This window comes from Monodon monoceros, unplaced genomic scaffold (assembly GCF_005190385.1).
Source record: "Monodon monoceros isolate NGI ecotype Baffin Bay Population unplaced genomic scaffold, NGI_Narwhal_1 Super_Scaffold_16, whole genome shotgun sequence".
Taxonomy (NCBI): domain Eukaryota; kingdom Metazoa; phylum Chordata; class Mammalia; order Artiodactyla; family Monodontidae; genus Monodon; species Monodon monoceros.
In genome coordinates this window covers 81,244,036-81,266,439 of record NW_021703772.1, presented here as the reverse complement: position 1 = coordinate 81,266,439, position 22,404 = coordinate 81,244,036, and the positions used below count along the sequence as shown (strand labels likewise).

The window sequence follows — 22,404 nt, the reverse complement described above, 5'->3', positions numbered from 1 at the left end:
CAGGTGTAGGAGAGACTTGGGATGCACTGCGGGAGAAATAAATAAGTAATGATTTTTAAACACACACACACACACACACAAACAATGTTCTAAGCCCAGTGACCACCAGGTATGTGTGTTTGGGAGGAAAATCTTGAGAGACAGAAAGTTCTTTTCCTATACAGGAGTGTTTACAAGTATAAGTCAATACTGTCATACTCCAAATGAGCAACTACAGACAGGGATTCATCTCTTCATCTACCATACCTAGCTTTCTACCTGACGTATTAAGTAAGCACTTAATAAATTGAATTAGTACTAAACCAGGATTTTGTATGTTTTACAAACATCTTTTGATTTACTCTGTAAATTGTTTCTGTGATACATGTAGGAGGTAGGTATTATTTCTAGACAGTACTAAGTATATCCATATTTTTGGTAGCATAAGCAAGAAATGGTAGTAGGAAATTATAAAATCCTTCCTGTGCTTTCTAGAGATGGATGGTGGTGATGACTGCACAGCATTGCGAGTGTACCTAACATCACTAAACTGTACACTTAAAAATGCTTAAGATAATAAATTTTGTTACTTGTATTTTACCACATTAAAAAAATAAAACACTTTCTCTTGACACCCCCATCCAAAAAAAAGCCCTTTGAATGCAAATTGAATGTGAGTAGTAACGTAGATGCTTATATAATTATGTAGTTGATTGCCTGTGAAATATTTTTATATACATTTCTCTCATTTATTTATCAATTGGTAGATTTATAAACAATATTCATTACAAAAAGAGCTTTGACATGGGGAATCTGTATCGTTTAGGATTTTATAAGAAAAATAATATCAGGACAGGTGATCTGGATAAAATTATTACTTTTGTCCTTAGTAATACACATTTGCTGTACGGACTACTCTGCACAAGTGTTTATGATACCAATTAGCTCAACAACAATCAATAAAAGGGGGGAATGAGGTCAATACTACATGGAAGTTGTCCTGGTTCTTCTATGATTTTTCTTTGCCAGAGGGGGCTGGAATAGCAACAGAAGGATTAAAATCTTCAGTAGGGAGGAGCAAAGGCTTTTCCTTGACTGCTCAACATGGAAAGAGTCCTTTCAACTCTATATTAAAAAACTTAGGGCTTCCCTGGTGGCGCAGTGGTTGAGAGTCCGCCTGCCGATGCAGGGGACACGGGTTCGTGCCCCGGTCCAGGAAGATCCCACATGCCGCGGAGCAGCTAGGCCTGTGAGCCATGGCCGCTGAGCCTGCGCGTCTGGAGCCTGTGCTCCGCAACGGGAGAGGCCACACAGTGAGAGGCCCACGTACCGCAAAAAAAAAAAAATTAAAAATGAGTGCCTGCACCTAAGATGACTTTCCCAGAAAAGTATACCCCCTAGCCTTGCACAGCTCTCATATAGAGGCAGGTTGCATTTCCTGCTGGAGCCCCAACGCGCCAAGTTCCCTTACAGTCTGTGTTCTCTCAGTATCCACAAGCCAGCAATTCCATTCTGTTATTTTTGTGCATTTTTAGTATCCCTTGAGGTAGTAGACGTGGCCATCTACTGTAACGTTTATGGTTTGCTTGGACTCTGATAACACAAAGTTACATAGATTTTACATAAGCCTGTTATTTTTGGTGTACAATTTTGCATATAGAGGATTTTTTTTTTTGAGGAACTCATATATCATGTTATAGCAGGAATGTCTATACTTTTTATAGTACTAATGTAAATCAAATTATAGTGGTCCATTCTAAATATTAGTGAGTACCTCATGCTGATTTTTGTCAGTTCATAAAAAGAAGCAGTTGACTTCAGGAGCCCAGAAATAAATTTCTGGGCACATTCAGAATTCAACTTCTCAGAGCTAGGCAATCCTTAAAGAAGATTTCATTTTAAACAGCATATTTCTTGCTGTTAGCTCACATCCCTAAGAATATTCCAAGCAGTATCTCTTGATAATGTGACATATTGGTTGTTCTCTTTGTTAATGGATGATAAAGCCTGAGAGATAGCCAAGAGAAGAAACTGTACCCCAAAAAAGTGAAATTTTGAAAATTATACTTTCTTATCAATTTTTGCTTATCTTTCATACTCTTCCTCCTCCACCGTCCTCTGTTTCCCTTTCCTCCCACCCTCTGCCTCTGATAACCACAAGTCTGATCTCTTTCTATGAGTTTGGGTTGTTTTTTAGGTTCCACACAGAAGTGAGATCATACATTATTTGTCTCTCTCTGACTTATTTCATTTAGCATAACGCCCTCAGGTCCATCTATAATGTTGCAAATGTTAATTTTATTTATTTATTTTTAAAGGAAACTAGTCTGTCAGGCCAGCACCTCTTTTTGTTTGTTTGTTTAAATCTGTTTTATCTCCAGTGATTTGAAATGCCATTCCCATCATATATTTTATACTTGAGTTTATTTCTGGACTGATAATTTAGTTCCATAGCTTCTCTTTATGCTCCCAACTACCATGTGAATAAATATCTTTTTTTATAATTGCTACTTTATATTTTAATATATATATTTGTGACCCTTTCTTTTTAAAATAAAAAATTCTAGTTGCTGTTTTTACTGTTCTGTGAAACTTTAAATCATATGTGAATTAAAATTTATTTTTTCTTCAACGGAATCTGTAAAACCAATTTTTTGATGTCTGCTCGTGAACTCCTCTTTGGTCAATGCTTTATGCTTTGGGAGTATCCTGTGGTTGAATATAAACTCTATATAACTCCATGATTTCTCCTGAGTTTGAAGAATTTTTTTTTCTTTTCTAGCCTTTAATCTAGACAACGAACAACCAGATTATGATATGGATTCAGAAGATGAGACCTTATTAAATAGACTTAACAGAAAGATGGAAATTAAGCCTTTGCAATTTGAAATTATGATTGACAGACTTGAAAAAGCAAGTTCTAATCAGGTACTGTACCTTGTAAAAATGTCTCTTGTATTAACAGTTAATCTAATTAGCAGCTTTATTTTGCATTTTCTTTAGACCTGAGTATATTACATTTTACTGTCTCTTGAATTTCTTTTCCTGAGATCCTACAATTTCTATTTACAATATTCCTTGACAGTTCAATATTCCTTAAGGAATACTTAAGCGTACTTTCTTTGAATAGGAGCATGAAGAGTACAATTCCGACTTTTTTCTTATTTGTATATAAAACTAATACTAGTTACATTCTTATAATATCTTCTTGATCCTTTTCATGGAGCTATCTTTCTGGTGCCTCAGTAACTTAACTGCTTGGCTGGGTGTCTTAAGTAGACACCTCATACCAATTCAGTTACTCAGATTTATATTAAGGTACTCTTATCATTTAAAATGTATTTTAGTTTTACTTATTTATATATTATTTAAAATTTTAAGTGAAGGAAAAATTATTCACAAAGTAATAAAGAATTTTCTTTAATGGGACATTCTATATATGGTATAGAGAATTTAAAATGGTATGTTCCTTCTGGGAAACAGTTAGGCAGCATATGTCAGGAACCTTAAAATGTTTATACCTTTTGATTTCGTGGTCCTACCTCTAGGAATCATTCCCAAGAAAAATAATTAGTGAAGGTGTCAAAGATTTCTGAACAGGGTTGTTAAGAATAACTTATAAGTTGTCTGTAGGATGGAATATCATACAACCATTAAAAATTGTTATTTTGAAGAGTATCTAGTGGCACAGGAAGTTGATCATTATATAATGTGAGATTTCAAAAACAGGACACAGAATTATTGAAGGTTTGTTTAAAGCATTTCTACATGTGCATAGAAGAACAAGAATGTACAACAAAATGCCAACAATGGTTATATGTAGGTGCTGGAATTATGGGTGATTTTTATGTTCTTTATTCTATTTTTCTGTATTTTCCAAAATTTACTATAATGGGCATGTGATGATATTACAATTACATTTTAAAACTATTTTAAAAAATAATTGTTGGTATACCTCTGTGGTATATTAATATGCTAATTTTTATTAATGTAGTAAGAAGTTACCACTATAAATAAATAAGCTTTTTACACTAGACTGTTAAAAGTTTTCACTTGTTTACCTATACAAATTCATTATTTTCCCCCCAACTTCCAAGTAAGTCCTTTAAATCCCTGAGGCATTACCAACTCTTCAGAACATTTCCCAAACTTTTCCATTGTAAAGTAACTTTCTTGCGTTTTTAGCCTTTCTACCAGTCTCCCCTGACCCCATGTTTTTAAATTAAAATAAGTTTTCTATTGAAGTATGGTTGATTTACAATGTTGTGTTAATTTCTGCTGTACAGCAAAGTGATTCAGTTATACACCGAGCTGAGCTACTTGTGCCATACAACAGGTTCCCACCAGCTATCTGTTTTACACATGGTAGTGTATTTATGTCAGACCTAATCTCCCAATTCATCCCACCCTCCCCTTCCTCCACTGTGCCCACTCGTCCGTTCTCTGTGTTTGCGTTTCTATTCCTGCCCTGCAAATAGGTTCATCTGTACCATTTTTCTAGATTCCACATATATGCGTTAATATACGATACTTGTTTTTCTCTTTCTGACTTAACTTTGTATGACAGATTCTAGGTTTATCCACATCTCTACAAATGACCCAATTTCATTTCTTTTTATGGTTGAGTAATATTCCATTATATATATGTATCACATCTTCTTTATCCATTCATCTGTTAATGGACCTTTAGGTTGTTTCCATGTCCTAGCTATTGTAAATAGTGCTGCAATGAACATTGGGGTACATGAGTCTCTTTGAATTATGGTTTTCTCATGGTATACCCAGGAGTGGGATTCCTGGGTCCATATGGTAGTTCTATTTTTAGTTTTTTAAGGAACCTCCATAGTGTTTTCCACAGTGGCTGTATCAATTTACATTCCCACCAGCAGTGCAAGAGGGTTTCCTTTTCTCTGCACCCACTCCAGCATTTATTGTTTGTAAATTTTTTGATATGGCCATTCTGACCCGTGTGAGGTGATAACCTCATTGTAGTTTTAATTTGCATTTCTCTAATAATTAGTGATGTTAAGCATCTTTTCATATGCCTCTTGGCCATGTGTATGTCTTCTTCTTTTCTATGTATAGTGTCATGTCATCTGCAAATGTCTATTTAGGTCTTCCGTCCATTTTTTGATTTGGTGGTTTGTTTTTTTGATATTGAGCTGCATGAGCTGTTTGTATATTTTGGAGATTAATCCGTTGTCCGTTGCTTCATTTGCAAATAACTTTCTCCCATTCCATGATTGTCTTTTCATCTTATTTATGGTTTCCTTTGCTGTGCAAAAGCTTTTAAGTTTAATTAGGTCCCATTTGCTTATTTTTGTTTTTATTTTCATTACTCTAGGAGGTGGTCATAAAAGATCTTGCTGTGATTTATGAGAAAGAGTGTTTTTCCTATGTTTTCCTCTAAGAGTTCTATAGTGTCTGGTCTTACATTTAGGTCTTTAATCCATTTGGAGTTTATTTTTGTGTATGGTGTTAGGTAGTGTTCTAATTTCATTCTTTTTCATGTAGTATTCCTGTTTTCCCAGCACCATTTATTGAAGAGGCTGTCTTTTCTCCATTTTATATTCTTGCCTCCTTTGTCATAGATTAGGTGACCATAGGTGTGTGGGTTTATCTCTCGGCTTTCTATCCTGTTCCATTGATCTATATTTCTGTTTTTGTGCCAGTACCATACTGTCTTGATTACTGTAGCTTTGTAGTATAGTCTGAAGTCAGGGAGCCTGATTCCTCCAGCTCCGTTTTTCTTTTGCAAGATTGCTTTAGCTATTCGGGGTCTTTTGTGTTTCCATACAAATTGTAAAATTTTTTGTTCTAGTTCTGTGAAAAATATCATTGGTAATTTGATAGGTATTGCATTGAACCTGTAGATTGCTTTGGATAGGATAGTCATTTTTACAATACTGATTCTTCCAATCCAGGAGCATGTTATATTTCTCCACTTGTTTGCATTGTCTTTGATTTCTTTCATCAGTGTCTTATAGTTTTCTGCATACAGGTCTTTTGCCTCCTTACATAGGTTTATTCCTAGGTATTTTATTCTTTTTGTTGCAGTGGTAAATGGGATTGTTTCCTTAATTTCTCTTTCTGGTCTTTTATTGTTAGTGTATAGGAATGCCAGAGATTTCTGTGCCTTAATTTTGTATCCTGCCTGCAACCTTCCCAAATTCACTGATTAGTTCTAGTAGTTTTCTGGTGGCATCTTTAGGATTTTCTATGTATAGTATCATGTCATCAGCAAACAGTAACAGTTTTACTTCATATTTTATAATTTGTATTTCTTTTTCTTCTCTGATTGCCATGGCTAGGGCTTCCTAAACTATTGAATAATAGTAGTGAGAGTGGACACCTTGTCTTGTTCCTGAGCTTAGAGAAAATGCTTTCAGTTTTTCAACATTGAGAATGATGTTTGCTGTTGGTTTGTTGTATATGGCCTTTATTATGTTGAGGTAGGTTCCCTCTGTGCCCACTTTCTGGAGAGTTTTTATCATAAGTGGGTGTTGAATTTTGTCAAAAGCTTCTTCTGCATCTATTGAGATGATCATATGGTTTTTATTCTTTAATTTGTTAATATGGTGTATTGCATTGTTTGATTTGCATATATTGAAGAATCCTTGCATCTCTGGGATAAATCCCACTTTATCACGGTGTATGCTCTTTTTAATGTGCTGTTGGATTCTGTTTGCTAGTACTTTGTTGAGGGTTTTTGTGTCTGTGTTCATCAGTGATAGATATATTGGTCTGTAATTTTCTTTTTTTGTGATGTCTTTGTCTGGTTTTGGTATCAGGGTGATGGTGGCCTTGTAGAATGGGTTTGGGAGTATTCCTCCCTCTGCAGTTTTTTGGAAAAGTTTGAGAAGAATAGGTGTTAACTCTTCTCTGTTTGATAGAATTCACCTGTGAAGCCATCTTGTCCTGGATTTTTGTTTGCTGGAAGATTTTAAATTACAGTTTCAATTTCCTTACTTAAGATTGGTCTGTTCATATTTTCTGTTTCTTCCTGGTTCAGTCTTGGAAGGTTATACCTTTCTAAGAATTTGTCCATTTCTTCCAGGTTGTCCATTTTATTGGCATAGAGTTGCTTGTAGTAGTCTCTTAGCATGCTTTGTATTTCTGTGGTGTCTGTTGTAATTTCTCCTTTTTCATTTCTAATTTTATTGATTTGAGTTCCTCTCCCTTTTTTTCTTGATGAGTCTGGCTAAAGGTTTATCAATTTTGTTTATCTTCTCAAAATCAAATTTTAATTTTATGGATCTTCACTATTGTTTTCATTTCTATTTCATTTATTTCTGCTCTGATCTTTATGATTTCTTTCCTTCTACTAACTTTGGTTTTCTTTGTTCTTTTTCTAGTTGCTTTAGGTGTAAGGTTAGATTGTTTATTTTATACTTTCTTGTTTCTTGAGGTGAGATTGAATTGCTATAAACTTCCCTCTTAGAACTGCTTTTGTTGAATCCCATAGGTTTGGGGCCATCATGTTTTCATTGTCATTCGTTTCTAGAAATATTTTCATTTCTTTGATTTCTTCAGTGATCTCTTGGTTATTTAGCGGTGCACTGTTTAGCATCCATGTGTTTATGTTTTTTTACAGTTTTTTTCCTGTAATTGATTTCTAATCTCATAACGTTGTGGTTGGAAAAGATGCTTCATATGATTTCAATTTTCTTAAATTTACTGAGGCTTGATTTGTGACCCAGGATGTTATCTATCCTGGAGAATGTTCCATGCACACTTGAGAAGAAAGTGTAATCTGCTGGTTTTGGATGGAATGTCCTATAAATATCATTTAAATCTATCTAGTCTATTATGTCATTTAAAGCTTGTGTTTCCTTATTAATTTTCTGTTTGGATGATCTGTCCATTGGTGTAAGTGAGGTGTTAAAGTCCCCCACTATTATTGTGTTACTGTCGATTTCCTCTTTTATAGCTGTTAGCAGTTGCCTTATGTATTGAGGTACTCCTATGTTGGGTGCATAAATATTTATAATTGTTATATCTTCTTCTTGGATTGATCCGTTGATCATTATGTAGTGTCCTTCCTTGTCTGTTGTAACATTCTTTATTTTAAAGTCTATTTTATCTGATATGAGTATTGCTACTTCAGCTTTCTTGTGATTTCCATTTGCATGGAATATCTTTTTCCATCCCCTCACTTTCAGTCTGTATGTGTCCCTACGTCTGAAGTGGGTCTCTTCTAGACAGCATGTATGCAGGTCTTGTTTCTGTATCCATTCACCCAGTCTGTGTCTTTTGGTTGCAGCATTTAATCCATTTACATTCACAGTGATTATCAATATGTATGTTCCTATTACCATTTTCTTAATTGATTTGGTTTTGCTTTTGTGGGTCTTTTCTTCTCTTGTGTTTCCCACCTAGAGAAATTCCTTTAGCATTTGCTGTAAAGCTGGTTTGGGGTGCTGAATTCTCTTAGCTTTTGCTTGTCTGTAAAGCTTTTAATTTCTCCATCAAATCTGAATGAGATCCTTGCTGGGTAGAGTAATCTTGGTTGTAGGTTTTTCCCTTTCATCACTTTAAATATATCCTGCCACTCCTTTGTGGCCTGCAGAGTTTCTGCTGAAAAATCAGTTGATAACCTTAGAGGGATTCCTTTGTATGTTATTTGTTGTTTTCCCTTGCCACTTTTAATATTTTTTCTTTGAATCTAATTTTTGTTAGTTTGATTAATATGTGTCTCGCTGTGTTCTGCGAGGGTTTATCCTGTATGGGACACTCTGTGCTTCCTGGACATGGGTGGCTCTTTCTTTTCCCATGTTAGGGCAGTTTTTTACTATAATCTCTTCAGATATTTTCTCAGACCCTTTCTCTTTCTCTTCTTCTGAGACCCCTATAATTCGAACATTGGTGCATTTAATGTTGTCCCAGAGGTCTCTGAAGCTGTCCTCAATTCTCTTTTCATTCTTTTTTCTTTATTCTGCTCTTCCTCAGTTATTTCTACCATACTTCCAGCTCACTTATTTGCTCTTCTGTCTCAGTTATTCTAATATTGATTCCTTCTAGTGTATTTTTCATTTCAGTTATTGTGTTGTTCATCCCCTTTTGTTTGTTGTTTATAGTTCTTCTAGGTCTTTGTTAAAGATTTCTTGTATTTTCTGAATCCATGCCTCCATTCTATTTCCGAGATTTTGGATCATCTTTGCTATCATTACTCTGAATTCTTTTTCAGGTAGGTTTCCTATTTCCTCTTCATTTATTTGGTCTTGTAGGTTTTTACCTTGCTCCTTCGTCCGTAGCATATTTTTTTGTCATCTCATTTTTTTGGATGGGACCCGTCCCCCATTTAGATGGAAAGTAATATCTAGTGTACTGTCCAAAAAAGTACATTAAAACTGAAGTTTGTAAAATTCAACTTAATTTGTTTTTTGAGGGATTGTCTTTTTTTTATTGGAAATTTGTTTATCAAATTGATACTCATTATAATTAGTGCTCACAGTTTGCCTAGGATTTTGATCACTGGCATCAGATATAATTTCAGTTTTTCTTCTTTATGTGTAAATTTTCCTAGCAAACCTAGGCTTGATCAGACGTTTGGCATTTCTTCTGTTTTCCATGATTGCTCCAAAATTCTCATGGTGGTTGAAATTATATCATCAGAAGCCTTCTTCTGTGTGTTCTGTAATTTGCTTTTTTTCATTCAGTTAGTAATATTTATTTAGTGCTCAGGTGAGTAAGACAAGTGACAGAAGTTCTGCCCTTGTGGAGCTTATCATCTAAGTGGGTACAAGATAAACAAAAAGCATGTAAACAGTAAATTAACTATGCACTATAATCAGCACCATCCTATTTTAGTTCTCTTTGCTCAGTGGCAAGCTTCCAGACTCCAAAACAACTGGCTAGGTTCTCAGAGCTTGATAGCATCTGCTTTCTGCAGAGGAGATTAAGGTGAAGGCTTTGTTACAGGAACAAGAAAATTGTCTTATGAATAGAACCAAGGATTAAAGATAGCAAAAGCCTCCCCTCATTCCAAGTGTCTGATCTGGGGGATTCATGGAGTTCTTTAGTTTCTCTTTTTGGATAGTACCAGATCCCAGGGCAAGGAATCAAGTGTGTGGTTAAACCAATATTTATTAAGTTGGTAGAGAAAGACATAAAAGATGGACTGGGGCAGAAGCTTCTGCTGGCATTATTCTGTGGAGACTATTGCAATGAAGTCATTATTGAAAACTCTTGTTGCCAAAGTCTGTGATTATTTTCAGTTCCCATCCTTTGTCTTATTTGAGTTCTCCTTATTTCTTCAAATTGTCCTCACCTTTGTTCTTTTGAATACAATTCATTCCCTTTTGGTTTTCTTATTATTTTTTTATGACCATTCCTTCTAATTTTCTTTTACTGACTCCGTTTCATTCAACTCCTGCAAACATCAGAGTTTCTTGAAATTCTGTTCTTGGTATTCTTGTCCTGATTATTTTGAGGGGTAATATCACCTCATCGAGCATTTTTGTGGTTATAGTAATACCTATGCCTTTAGGCTTGACCACTTTCTCAAGCCCCAGGATTTTCTTTTTTCTCTTTTTGTGCTGACTGTTGGCATCTCCATCTAGATGGTCCACAGACCTCTCAAGTTTAACCTTTTCAAAACTTAACTTACTCTCTTAACTCCAGATGATCCTATACTGTATTCATTCTCTCTCCAGTGACTCCCAAAACTCAGTATCTTGTGGGTTTTTAAAATCCTTTTCCTTTAGTCCCTAAATTTTCAATAAACTACTACCCTACATCTCTCCTTTTTTATTAAGTCACAGTTAAATTTTCAAAAGATAAGCCATATTGTTTACCTTTTAGTCCATTTTAGTTTACTGATACTGCACTGTTTAAGGTCACTGATGGCCTCCTAATTATCATCCAGGAGTCTCTTTTTAGTCTGCGTCCTACTTAATATCCCTGTAGTATTGGATTTGTTGACCTCCATCTTTCCTGATTCTTCTTGTTTCTTCATCTCCTCTTCCTTTGCTCCTCTACCTCTTGTTCTTTTCCTTTGGTATCTATCCTCAGAATTTATTCTTGTACCGTAAGCTGCCAACACAGGCACTCTCAGATGGAGTTTTTTGTGACTGTGTCCTCTATCTTACTGCACTAATACCCAGTTGCAAAGTTCTTACGTTCTCTTATTGTTTAATTTGTATTTGTCTAACCTTAATTCCCATACTGTAAGTTTCTTTAAGGATTGGATTTGTCTTAAAGTTTTTTTTGTTATCTTCCGCACAACCTGTAGCACAAATGATGGGCTGATAGTAGTTATTAACTACTTACTGCTTAATTGGCTATTTTATATGTAAAAGCATTAATTTTTACATGTAATTTATTCATTTGTGTATTAAATTTGTGCATTTATTGAAATTGCTAGACCATGAGTTTTGTATATAAGCAAACTAAATGATGGAGCTTGTTGCAGTCTAGAAAAAGAAGAATTTTTATCTCCCATCCCTAAGCCCCCAAAATAAGTAAATAAAGTAAGTCAGAGCTGCCTTGGAAATAATAAATTTATCACAGACCCCTTTGCCACTTGAATACTGGTTTCTACTGCTTTCTAGTAGATGAAATGCTAAATGGCAGAACTTTTTCCTTAGGTATAAAAGTAGTAGGATTCTGATTTTTGTGGATTTTTAATCATGTCACATAATTTGTGACTACTTTCTCTGTAAATAGTTCTTGTCCACTCAAATTGATGCTGTCACCATGATAGCAGAGAGGCACTGATACTAGTTGCCCTAGAATAGCTAAAGATAAGTTTTACAGAATGACTAAAACCAAAATTATCCAATAAAAGAAAAATTGGCCGTGTGACAATATAAAAACAGCAGTTGTTGACTTACAGCTAACATAGGAAAGTAATGTCAGGATGTTTAAACTGTGTATTGAATTCTTATTACCTCAGATATAAAGAGGGTACTTAAGCACCAGGCAGAAGGACATTTCTGAAAGCAGGGGCAAGAAGCACCAGAGAAGAAAATCTGAGGCAGTGTTTTAATCTCCTGACACCTCCTGCAGGAAGATAGGAAGCAGTGTTATTTTGATAATGTTGTTATATAAGAAACTCACCACTGCTCTGCTGGTTGAAGGAAAGAGATTATCTTCCTCCCCACTCAAAGGTTAGATTAAGTTCTTGATTTAATTAGTGAAGGTTATAAAATTTTATCAGAAGCAGAATGACCAAACAGCTGAAGCACGTATAGCATATCACAGCATTGTTTCCCTTTGGTCCCCAGAGCACATGAGAGCTACCAGTTATGCTATGCTCTAAGCATTTGGTGGAATTTTGTTAGATCCAGAAAGCTCTATTTTTATTCTGCCACCGTCCTTGTAGACTTTGGAGGTACACATCACCATTCCAGAGAACTTCAGCTAACAGTGGGAGAGTGTCCACTTAAAGTTGATGTTTGGAAATATTGGTTCTTTTGGTTTGATCTCATGTTTCAGGCTCCGGCTTTCCACTTTAAAGGTCAAGTTACTCGGCGTCTCAGATGCAGTTAAGCTGACTCCACTGAGACTTTGAATAAACCAAAGAATGGCCACTTATAATTTTATTGTCATGTGGACTAGAATACTTGAGTTGATACCATCTGTATTCTCTTCCTGTGGTCAAACCATCTTGGCAGCCAAATTATAATAAGAAACCAACTAATTAGCTTTAGTAAGCACCATCATAGGACTGGAAGTCCAAGTGATTATTACATTTATTCCATGAAGTTATACCAATATGAGAAGTCAGATCATAGCAAAAATTTATTTGCTAAGTCGTGCTTTCTTCAAATGAATTCCTACAACCTGCAGATTGATTAGTATGTTGATCTTAAAATTTCAGTGATAAAAATTTTCCCCTCATTTCCAAGTTTTTAAGAGATATCTCAATTTGTTTTGAAAATGAATCTTCATCCCTAGAATGATAAAAGTAAAAAGATTGGGATAGCATCACTTCAGTAAGGGTTCACAGCTCTAAAACTCCATAATCTTTTTCTAAGCTTCACTATAAATGGATATGTGTAACCCCTAATCCATCTTACTAAAGCTGATTAGCCTCTCTGATCTTCACAAGGAGCAAGGAAACAGATGTGACCAAGCAAATTTCTACAAACTTTACTTTGAGATAATGTCAGCATATATTGGCTGCACTGATAAAGGAGAAATAGATCCCTGAGATGCCACTGTCCCAGACATGACAATGTCATTAACAAAATGAGTGTTTAGAACAAGGATTCTCTAGTATTTAATCAGCTTTGTTAGAGGAATTGTTTATATATGTAATTGGTACAAGAAATTCAAGATTGCATAGTGTTGAGACTTCTGGAAACATGCTAAGTTTGTCCTTTTCAGTTTCAAAGGAGGCATGTGTTTATTTAGTTGCAATACGTTGGAAAATATTCATAGTTTATTTTGGAGGGAGGTAAAAAGAAACCACCTGTAAATTCTAGTTTCTGTTGAAAAACAAAAACACTGAAAGAAGCTAGTAGACTATTGAAAACTAGTAGATCCTCCAATGTGTGGAATCCCAGAATATCAGAATTTTGAAGGATCCTGGATGTCTTCCAGTTCAAGACTTTCCTGAGTCATAAATCTGTTGTAGTCTTATCATTAATCCAGGCTTCTTAAATATTTTAAGTGGTGGAACGCACTACCTCTTAGGGCAAATTTCTAATTTTGGTAAATCTTAATAAAGTCTTTGTTTGAATTGTGTTTTCTGCCATCATGGTATCTGATCATAATTGTTAGACTGATCACATTTTTTCCTGTAGGTATAGTTTAATTTTAATTTTTTTTAAGCATTGTAGTTGATGACATTTTTTATTTTTTATTTAGCTTGTAACACTTCAAGAAGCAAAACTGCTGCTAAACGAAGATGATTACCTTATTAAAGCTGTATATGACTACTGGGTGAGAAAACGTAAAAACTGCAGGGGACCATCCCTCATTCCTCAGATAAAACAAGAGAAAAGAGATGGCTCTACCAACAACGACCCTTATGTTGCCTTTCGGAGGAGAACAGAGAAAATGCAAACTCGAAAGGTAATATGCTCTAGTAGGTCTGCGTCTTACTAGAGCATGGACTTGAGGATATGGGGAGGGGGAAGGGTAAGCTGTGACAAAGTGAGAGAGTGGCATGGACATATATACACTACCAAACGTAAAATAGATAGCTAGTGGGAAGCAGCTGCATAGCACAGGGAGATCAGCTCGGTGCTTTGTGTCTACCTAGAGGGGTGGGATAGGGAGGGTGGGAGGGAGGGAGACGCAAGAAGGAAGAGATATGGGAACGTATGTATATGTATAACTGATTCACTTTGTTATAAAGCAGAAACTAACACACCATTGTAAAGCAATTATACTCCAATAAAGATGTTTTAAAAAAAAAGGAAGAAAGAAAGGTAATATGCAAATTAGATTTAACTGAATGTACCTTGATAGTATTTAAGACCAATATTTTTTTTTTGCTGATAGCTTGAGTAATTTTCAGTAATTCGAATATAAAGAGAAGCTAATGACATTGTTGAACTTTATATTAGAAAGCCTGCTATTCAGTAGCTTCTATCCCCCAGTTGTTTGCAATGTTTATTTAATACCTATGGGCTTTATAAATCTATTGGTTATACCATTTTAGGCTTGCAGTTGAAGTGATGTGAGGAAATTCGTGTTAGGAAGAAAACTCTGAAGTTTTGAATTCTTCAGTAAACTGTACATTCTATACATATCCTCTGTTTGGGAAGCTTAAGAGTTCCTTTGAAACTATATTCTAAATCACGCATGTGAAAATGGACTTTACTCCCTCTAACTACTGTGGGGTCATGGGAAGTTGGGAAAGGTTCATTTTCAAGCCTGTTCTGCTAACAGTCGCAAGTAACACAATGGAACCTTTTTCTCCTTTTCTGAGTTGTTGGTTGTGTCAGATTTCGAATTGACAAACTTGTCCTAATCTGGCTTTCAGAAGCAAGATGAGCCAGAATTTTAAGAGAAATGGGGTCTCAGGCTGTGAAATGATACAGTATAGAAGAAAGCATTATTTCAGACTGGTAGTCGCTGCCTTCCATTTCTCATAATTAACGGTAAACATCAGATATGGTAACACATCCTCTAACATTGCAGAATATTAGGAACATATAAATGTAAAAACCATGAGGAATTATAATTGGAGGCAAAGCATTTTCTGTGGATTCCTGTTTCTCCTGAATGAGAATGCTTTCTCATTCTCTTGAATGCTTGTCCTTGTCAGCTGTTAATATAACAGCTGTGAAGCATAACAGCTGCCAGGGATACTACATTATAGGGGAAACTTCCCTACTGGTTAACAACCAGAGTTTTTATAACTCTTTCTTGGATTTCCCAATTGTGTATGACATTCCCTAACCCAGACTGAATTTTCAATTTGGTGTTTTGGTTCTTAGCTAAGGAGATATTAGCTATTTCTTGAAGATTTAGTGCATTGTTTAGAAAAGACTATAATGAGATGAGTTTGTAAATACAGTAAAGCTTTATAAATATGGACATGAGGAAGGAGAGGTTTATGTGGATTATTGAAAAAATCTGAACTTCCAGTTACTTTTTAAAAGAAATGTAATTGATTCAGATGTATTGCAAAAGATAGACTTAGAGCAATGTCTTTTGAAGGAAAAGTACTGTTGGGCTTCTTTTAGTGAATGGGTATGAAGTACTTAAAATTATCAGTATTTATTGACATATAAACAATATTACAAATGTTTAAACATGTTTTATTCTTAAATAGGTTAAATCACTATTTTCTAACCAGTGTGTTTTGAGAATTGCTAGAAATAGGTTCCTGTGTTTAGGCATTTCTCCATTGTGTAATAACTAGGCCAGCATTTTCCTGACACTCTGATTCCTACCCTTTCTCTTACCTGTTATTTTCATCTTCCTCTCCAAGGTGGTATATTTTCTTTTCCAATGGTACTTTTATTCCTCTCTGTTTTCAGTTATGGGACCAAAAACTATTCCCCTTCATGTACACTCTTGCTGCTTAGAAATGTCTATGAGTTTTAAAATGAGAAAGTTAGGAAAGCAATCGAGAGTGGACACCCTAGGTGTTCAGGAGGTGGTCAGGCATTGAGATATGCAAAAATGAATACCAGCTAACAGAGGTCCTCTGCTTCCTTTTCTATTCCCACAAACGTAAAAACATTTATATAGCTGATGCAAAAGCTAGAGTAAAGGACTTCTGAAGTATTTGCTTGGAAGTCTATAATTTAATTTTAATCATTAAACTAATGTTTAGTTTGGGAGTGCTTAAGTGCTTTAGGACATTCTCAAATGACATGGTGTTAAGGTACCAGCATCTCTGAGTGCACTGACTGGGAAGTCTTGAATCAGCATATACGTTCATATGTTTAACCCCATAGGTAAAACTGTTAGCGTTTGTGCCTTCTCTCCTCCCTCTGTGTGGCAAGATAGTTAGGAGAGGAAACTTCCAGGGTAGTGGTTCTCAGTCTGGCTGCACATAACAATCACTCGTGAATTAGCCTTGGTTTAAAAAGATCTATAGTTAACTCTAAATTACAGCAGTTTGAAAACCACTTCCCTATAGATTTGGCAGTTGGTCAGAACTATAATATGTAACTGGAACAAGAAGACAGGAATTTGCTCCAAGCAGAGACAGTTGTGAAGAAGGGTAAAGGGAATTGAGTAGATTTGAATATAGGGAGTAGGGCCATCTTAAAAGCACAGAAAAGATGTCAGTATGAACTTACAGCTTTTAATATTGATATAGCTAGAAATAGATATAGATCTATGCATGGGTATGTACATAAATATATTACAGGCTTATTTCCTAGCTCTGTTTGCAAGAGGGTATAGAAGCAATTACACTAGCATGTAAATCTTGATTTTAAATACTGTTTTCCATTAAAGGGAACCAGGACTCCTTAGAAAAATGATTTTAGGTCTGGTGCTAGGAAAGCATAAAGATAAGCTTGGAACATTCTGCTTTGCCAGAATATAAGAATGTGATTGAAGAATGTTGGAGCCATGTTCGAAGGCCTCAGGAGCGAGCTTAAAGGGTGACCCTGCTGATCAGATGTGGGCAAGTTTGTATGTCAAAATAAGGAGAGTAATGGATTATAACCCATAAAGTAACCCATGAGTCTATACTGATATAAATGGATGGATGGATAGATGGATAAGTAGATGATTGATTGATTGATTGATTGATAGATAGATGAAAGAGAACACTTTTCCTTACCATAGATTTCCAACTTATAAATGTCAGTGGGATGATGGAGTTCAAAAATCACCATTTGGCAACCACCATAGTAGCAATTGTTTCTGGCAAAAGTTAGAATTAATGGAAGCTAAACTGATGGGGGAAATTTGATGAGAAACAAGATGCTTATGTAAGTCCCACAGCATACTTTTTAATTAAAAAAGGAAAAATACTAATTTGACTAGAGAAATCTGGCAAACACCATCTTAATCAAGTGATCAATGGGGCAGTAATGGGACAAATAGGTATCATTTAACTCCTGATATGCTGAGTGAGAGACACAGTATCTCTTCTGTGATGGTCCTACCAAAAGTTTGCAACATGAATTTAATTGTGGAAAAACATCAAAGAAACCCAAATTGAGGAACATTCTACAAAAATAAGTGGCTTCTGCTCTTTGAAACTATCAAGGTTATGATCACCATAGAAAGACAGAGGAACTATTCCAAATTATAGGAGAGTAAAGAGACATGACAGCTAAACACAAGTTTAATCCTGAATCGGGTCCTAGACCAGGAAAAAGAATTTATTACTATTAATGAATTTTAATAATAAAGTTATTATTGTCCTATTAATGTCCTTTATAGCAACATTATATAAATGTATAAAACATGTATATAACTATTTCTTGCTGTGAAGGACATTAATGGGACAATTGGCAAAATATGAATAAAGTCAGTAAGTTAAGTAATAGTTTTTATATCAATGTTAATTTTCTGATTTCGATAATGGTACTGTGTATAAGAGATTATCATTGTTTTTAGAAAATATATATTAAAGTGTTTAGGGGATAAAGGAGCATTATATCTTCAACTTTTCTCGAAAAATATTTAAAACACCATTGCTAATAGTTTATATATGTGTGTATGTGTTTGTATATATACATGTGTCTTAGTTCATTTGAACTGTTGTAACAAGAATACATTAGACTGGGTGGCTTAAACAGCAAACATTTATTTCTCAGTTCTGGAGGTTGGGAAGTCCAAGTTCCAGGTACCATCAGATTTGTTGACTATTGAGGGACCACTTTCTGTTTCATAGATGGTCCTCTTGCTGTGTCCTCACATGGCAGATGGGGCAAGAGATCTCTCTGGGGTCTCTTAGGGTACTAATCCATTCTACAGGACTCCCAAAGGCCTTACCTCCAAATAAAAATCACATTGGAGAGTTAGGATTTCAACATATGAGTTATCAGGAGATGCAAACATTCGGTCCATAACAATGTGTATGTACATACATACATAGATACATACATAGAGAGAGATACATAAAGCAAGTGTAAAATATTAACCTTTGGAGAATCTGAATGAAGACATATGGGAATTCCTTATACTTTTTTGTAACTTTTTTGTAATCTGAAATTATTTCACAATAAAAGGTTACAAAGTAGAGCAGAGAGGGCAGGACTGGGGTAAAGAAAAATTAGGAACACTAGTTATTTGGGCCTAAAGAGAGCGGGAAATGAATGAGTAAGATGGGAGAGAAGCATACAGTCCAAGAGAAACCCTTAGTGAAAAGGAGGACAATTTTAAAAGGTTCTGGTGCACTTTTGGTTCAGCTGCTATTATTATTCATCTTTTGAATCTGTATATCTCTCATTCTTATTAGACTTTAAGCCTTTTTAGCGTAGGGGACATGTGCAATACTTTGTACAGAGTGAGCACTTTTAATATTTGCTCTTGGTAATGTTAGTTTTTTTTCATTCGGAAGGTATTATTGCTGCCTGGTTACAAAAAAACATTTGCTTAATACCATGCTTTAGATTTTTGCCTTTTCTCACATAGTACTGCTGAAGGGGGAAAAAGATTGATTTCCTTTGGATAAGATAAAAGAATGATTTATTAACATAGTATTTTTTAATATTCAGTATGCACTACCTTAATGGGACTTAGTTTAGGTAATGTTTTATAGGTGATGATTAATTTTCAAATACAAGTAACTATACACAAAAAGAAAAAAGTAAAACTTTGAATCTTTCTCAAGTTTTATTTTCTCTTTTATAATCCTCCAGTATGAAACCTGGCTTTCTTTGGGTTCCTTCTAATGTCATATTGCTTTATTAAGTCAGGTATGGAAAGCTTGCTTAAATGCAGTCTGTCTAGACATATAGAATGAGGGGTGGTAGTGGTCTATTTTAAAACAAATAGTTCCATGCCTAATATAAAGTAAGTATTCTGTGGATATTTGATTGAACAAAATATTTTTATTAACAGTTACTTTTATATGCAAATGATGCTGCTAATTACAATTGAGCCTTCTCTAGTTATGATAGGACTTTCACCTGTGAGTTAGTTCAAGTTACTTCTTACAGTTCAAAGTAAGAACTTCTAATGAAATTCAGACTTTTCACTGGATGTCTTTTCTACTCTGTAATTAGGTGTTACTACACTGAAGCATGACCATTCGATTCCTTGAGATCCTTTATATCCCATAATCAGTTTTATATCTGAGTTTCTGAAGTGAAGCTTTGCTTATCATTATGATTGTTTACACTGTAGTGTATTGAACTGTCCAGCCCCCAAATAAGCCTCTCATTTTAGCTATTTTTAGGTAACCTTGATTTGACAACTCTTTCCCTCTGTCATTGCAAAATACCTTGTAACAATATGAAAAGACTGCATTTTTCTGATATAGTAGGTTTTGTTTCAGACAGACTTTAAAAATTTTGTTTACATTGGAATTATCCCTTCTATGTCATTCCATCTTTTCAACAGCTGGCAACATTTTTTTTTAATATTTATTGAGATATTTGCTTATACTTTTATTTTCAGAGTTAAATAGGTTCTCTTAATGTAGTTGCTTTTTAGATGATTTTTTAACATTTTGCTTTTATAGAATGAATTTGGGTCTGATAAGATTTTGTTGAATGAAGCTGGAAATGTGGACAATTGGATTTATTCTTCTAAACTTGTTATTTTCAATAGAATCGTAAGAATGATGAAGCCTCTTATGAAAAGATGTTGAAGCTGAGACGAGAGTTTAGTAGAGCCATAACAATTTTGGAAATGATTAAGAGAAGAGAGAAAACAAAACGAGAATTATTGCACTTAACCTTAGAAGTTGTGGAAAAAAGGTAACATTGCTACTATTACAAACCAGTAACAGCTTTAGTCAAATGATAGGCAAAATGTAACCAAATTTAAGCTTTATAACAACTGAAATTGATTATATAACAAAATCTACATTTTTTGAAAATTGTGATTACTACTTTTTTGTTTTAAAAATCAGATTAAGTTACCAGCTCGGGTTGCAAATTTGGGGGATATTTTCGTGTGTAGTGTAGATCCTCTGTTATATGTAACTTTTTGTTGTTGCAGAATCATTGAGTTGTATTTAGAAAAGAACTTGGAGATCATTTTATCCAATTCTCTGAATTAAAGTTTCTATTAAACAAAATTTGAGAGAGAGAAATGTTTATTTGATTTTATTTTCTGATTAGTTAGGAAATACTTGTTTCATTGCATTTTGAAAATGTATCCTCTGATGTAATCATCCTTTTCCTACATAATTAAGTAGACTGTGCTAAACCTAACAAAATTTTGTGTGTTTGCTGAGGTAGGCATTCTAAACATCACTTCCTAGTGCTTGAAAATATAAAATATATGAGGATTCCGTCTTCTGTGTCCCTTAGAGATTAGGTGGGTGGGGGTGGGGGATGGTTTTGTTTTTACTAAATCCCAAATATGGGCTTCTTTATTCCCGTAAGTTTTCTCTCTTAAGAATAATCTGATTGGGCTTCCCTGGTGGCACAGTGGTTGAGAGTCCACCTGCCGATGCAGGGGACACGGGTTCGTGCCCCGGTCCGGGAAGATCCCACATGCCGCGGAGCGGCTGGGCCCGTGAGCCATGGCCGCTGAGCCTGCGCATCCGGAGCCTGTGCTCCGCGACGGGAGAGGCCACAACAGTGAGAGGCCCGCTTACCGCAAAAAAAAAAAAAAAAAAAAAATCTGATTAATTGTTGGCTCTGTTTGATTAGTTGTGTTCCAAGTAAATGAAGTATCATTGGTTTTTTATTTCTTCTTTATTTTTAAACTGTAACATTTTCTTATATATTATTTCCTTTTCAAGATATCATTTGGGAGACTATGGTGGTGAAATCCTTAATGAAGTGAAGATCAATAGATCAGAAAAAGAGTTATATGCCACTCCAGCAACTCATCATAATGGAAATCATCACAAAGTCCAAGAATGTAAAACTAAGGTGAATATCTTCTGGGGAGAAGCATGTATGGTAGTATTGATCAGACAGTTGTTTTCTGAAGTTGTCTTATAATAGTTTGGTTAAGGAAGAAAGTTATTAACATGCTTGAGTTCCTACTTTTTGCCAAGCACTTTGCTAGGATTTTTTATACACACGTTGATTCATTAATCCTTATAACTACCCTTTGAGATAGATTTTTACCTCTATGTGACTTCCAGATCGTAAAGTTGTTAAGTGGCAGATTCAAAATTTGAGTCTAGGTCTAACATCAAAGACAGTGTACTTTCAACTATGCTGTCTGCTTCTTTATAGAATATGGGTAATTAAAGCTTAGTTATTATCACGAGCCTTAGCAAATCCTGCATCATAGTGGCAGGCATCAAAATCTAAAATTAAAGCTTTCCTCATTGAGACTATTGGAAGTTATTCTTTTTGTCATCACTATTGCCATAACCAGCATTTATCAGTTGCTATCTGTCTTGACTTGAAAAAGTCCTATAACTTCTGGATCACAGTTTCTTCCTAATAAAGAGCACTAGTAATTACTTTAGTTTCTTAGACTGAAGAATTATATTTATTCATTATTCACTGTTCCAAGTGAATATTAAAGTATTCAGTTGAGAAATACAAAAATTAATAAAACCTTTAAGGAACTTAGATTTTAAAAAGAAACAGGTTATTGGCTGAGCATTTAGACAGTAGAGCTGTACTGTGTAGCAAGATTTTAAAAGTGACTTAGGGTGTTTGTGGAAAATTCATCTTTTAAAAATGTGCACAATCCTCAGTTTTCATGCGTTCATTCCTAAAGGTCAAGGAAGGATGTGGAGCAGGCAGACTCCTCCATTATTCAACTCATGTCAATTCAAACAGCAAAGCTCTTTCTTATTAATCACAGGCATCTAGCCCACCTACCCTTTAAATCACACTTGCTTCGCCATAAACAATACAATAAATGTCATTTTGTACATTATTTTAAAAAAGCCTTTTTATATAAATCAAT

The 22,404-nt window shown here is 34.9% G+C and overlaps 1 protein-coding gene across 1 annotated transcript in view; it reads left to right on the top strand.

Moving 5' to 3' along the window:
- The window catches only part of EPC2 (enhancer of polycomb homolog 2), a 107,289-nt gene that overhangs the window by 64,607 nt on the left and 20,278 nt on the right, over nt 1–22,404 (top strand). Inside the window, exons 3-6 of the mRNA XM_029225409.1 lie at nt 2,762–2,907; nt 13,795–14,001; nt 20,128–20,276; nt 21,272–21,404. Of these exons, the coding sequence (XP_029081242.1) occupies nt 2,762–2,907; nt 13,795–14,001; nt 20,128–20,276; nt 21,272–21,404 (635 nt within the window). The remainder of the gene's footprint in view (nt 1–2,761; nt 2,908–13,794; nt 14,002–20,127; nt 20,277–21,271; nt 21,405–22,404) is intronic.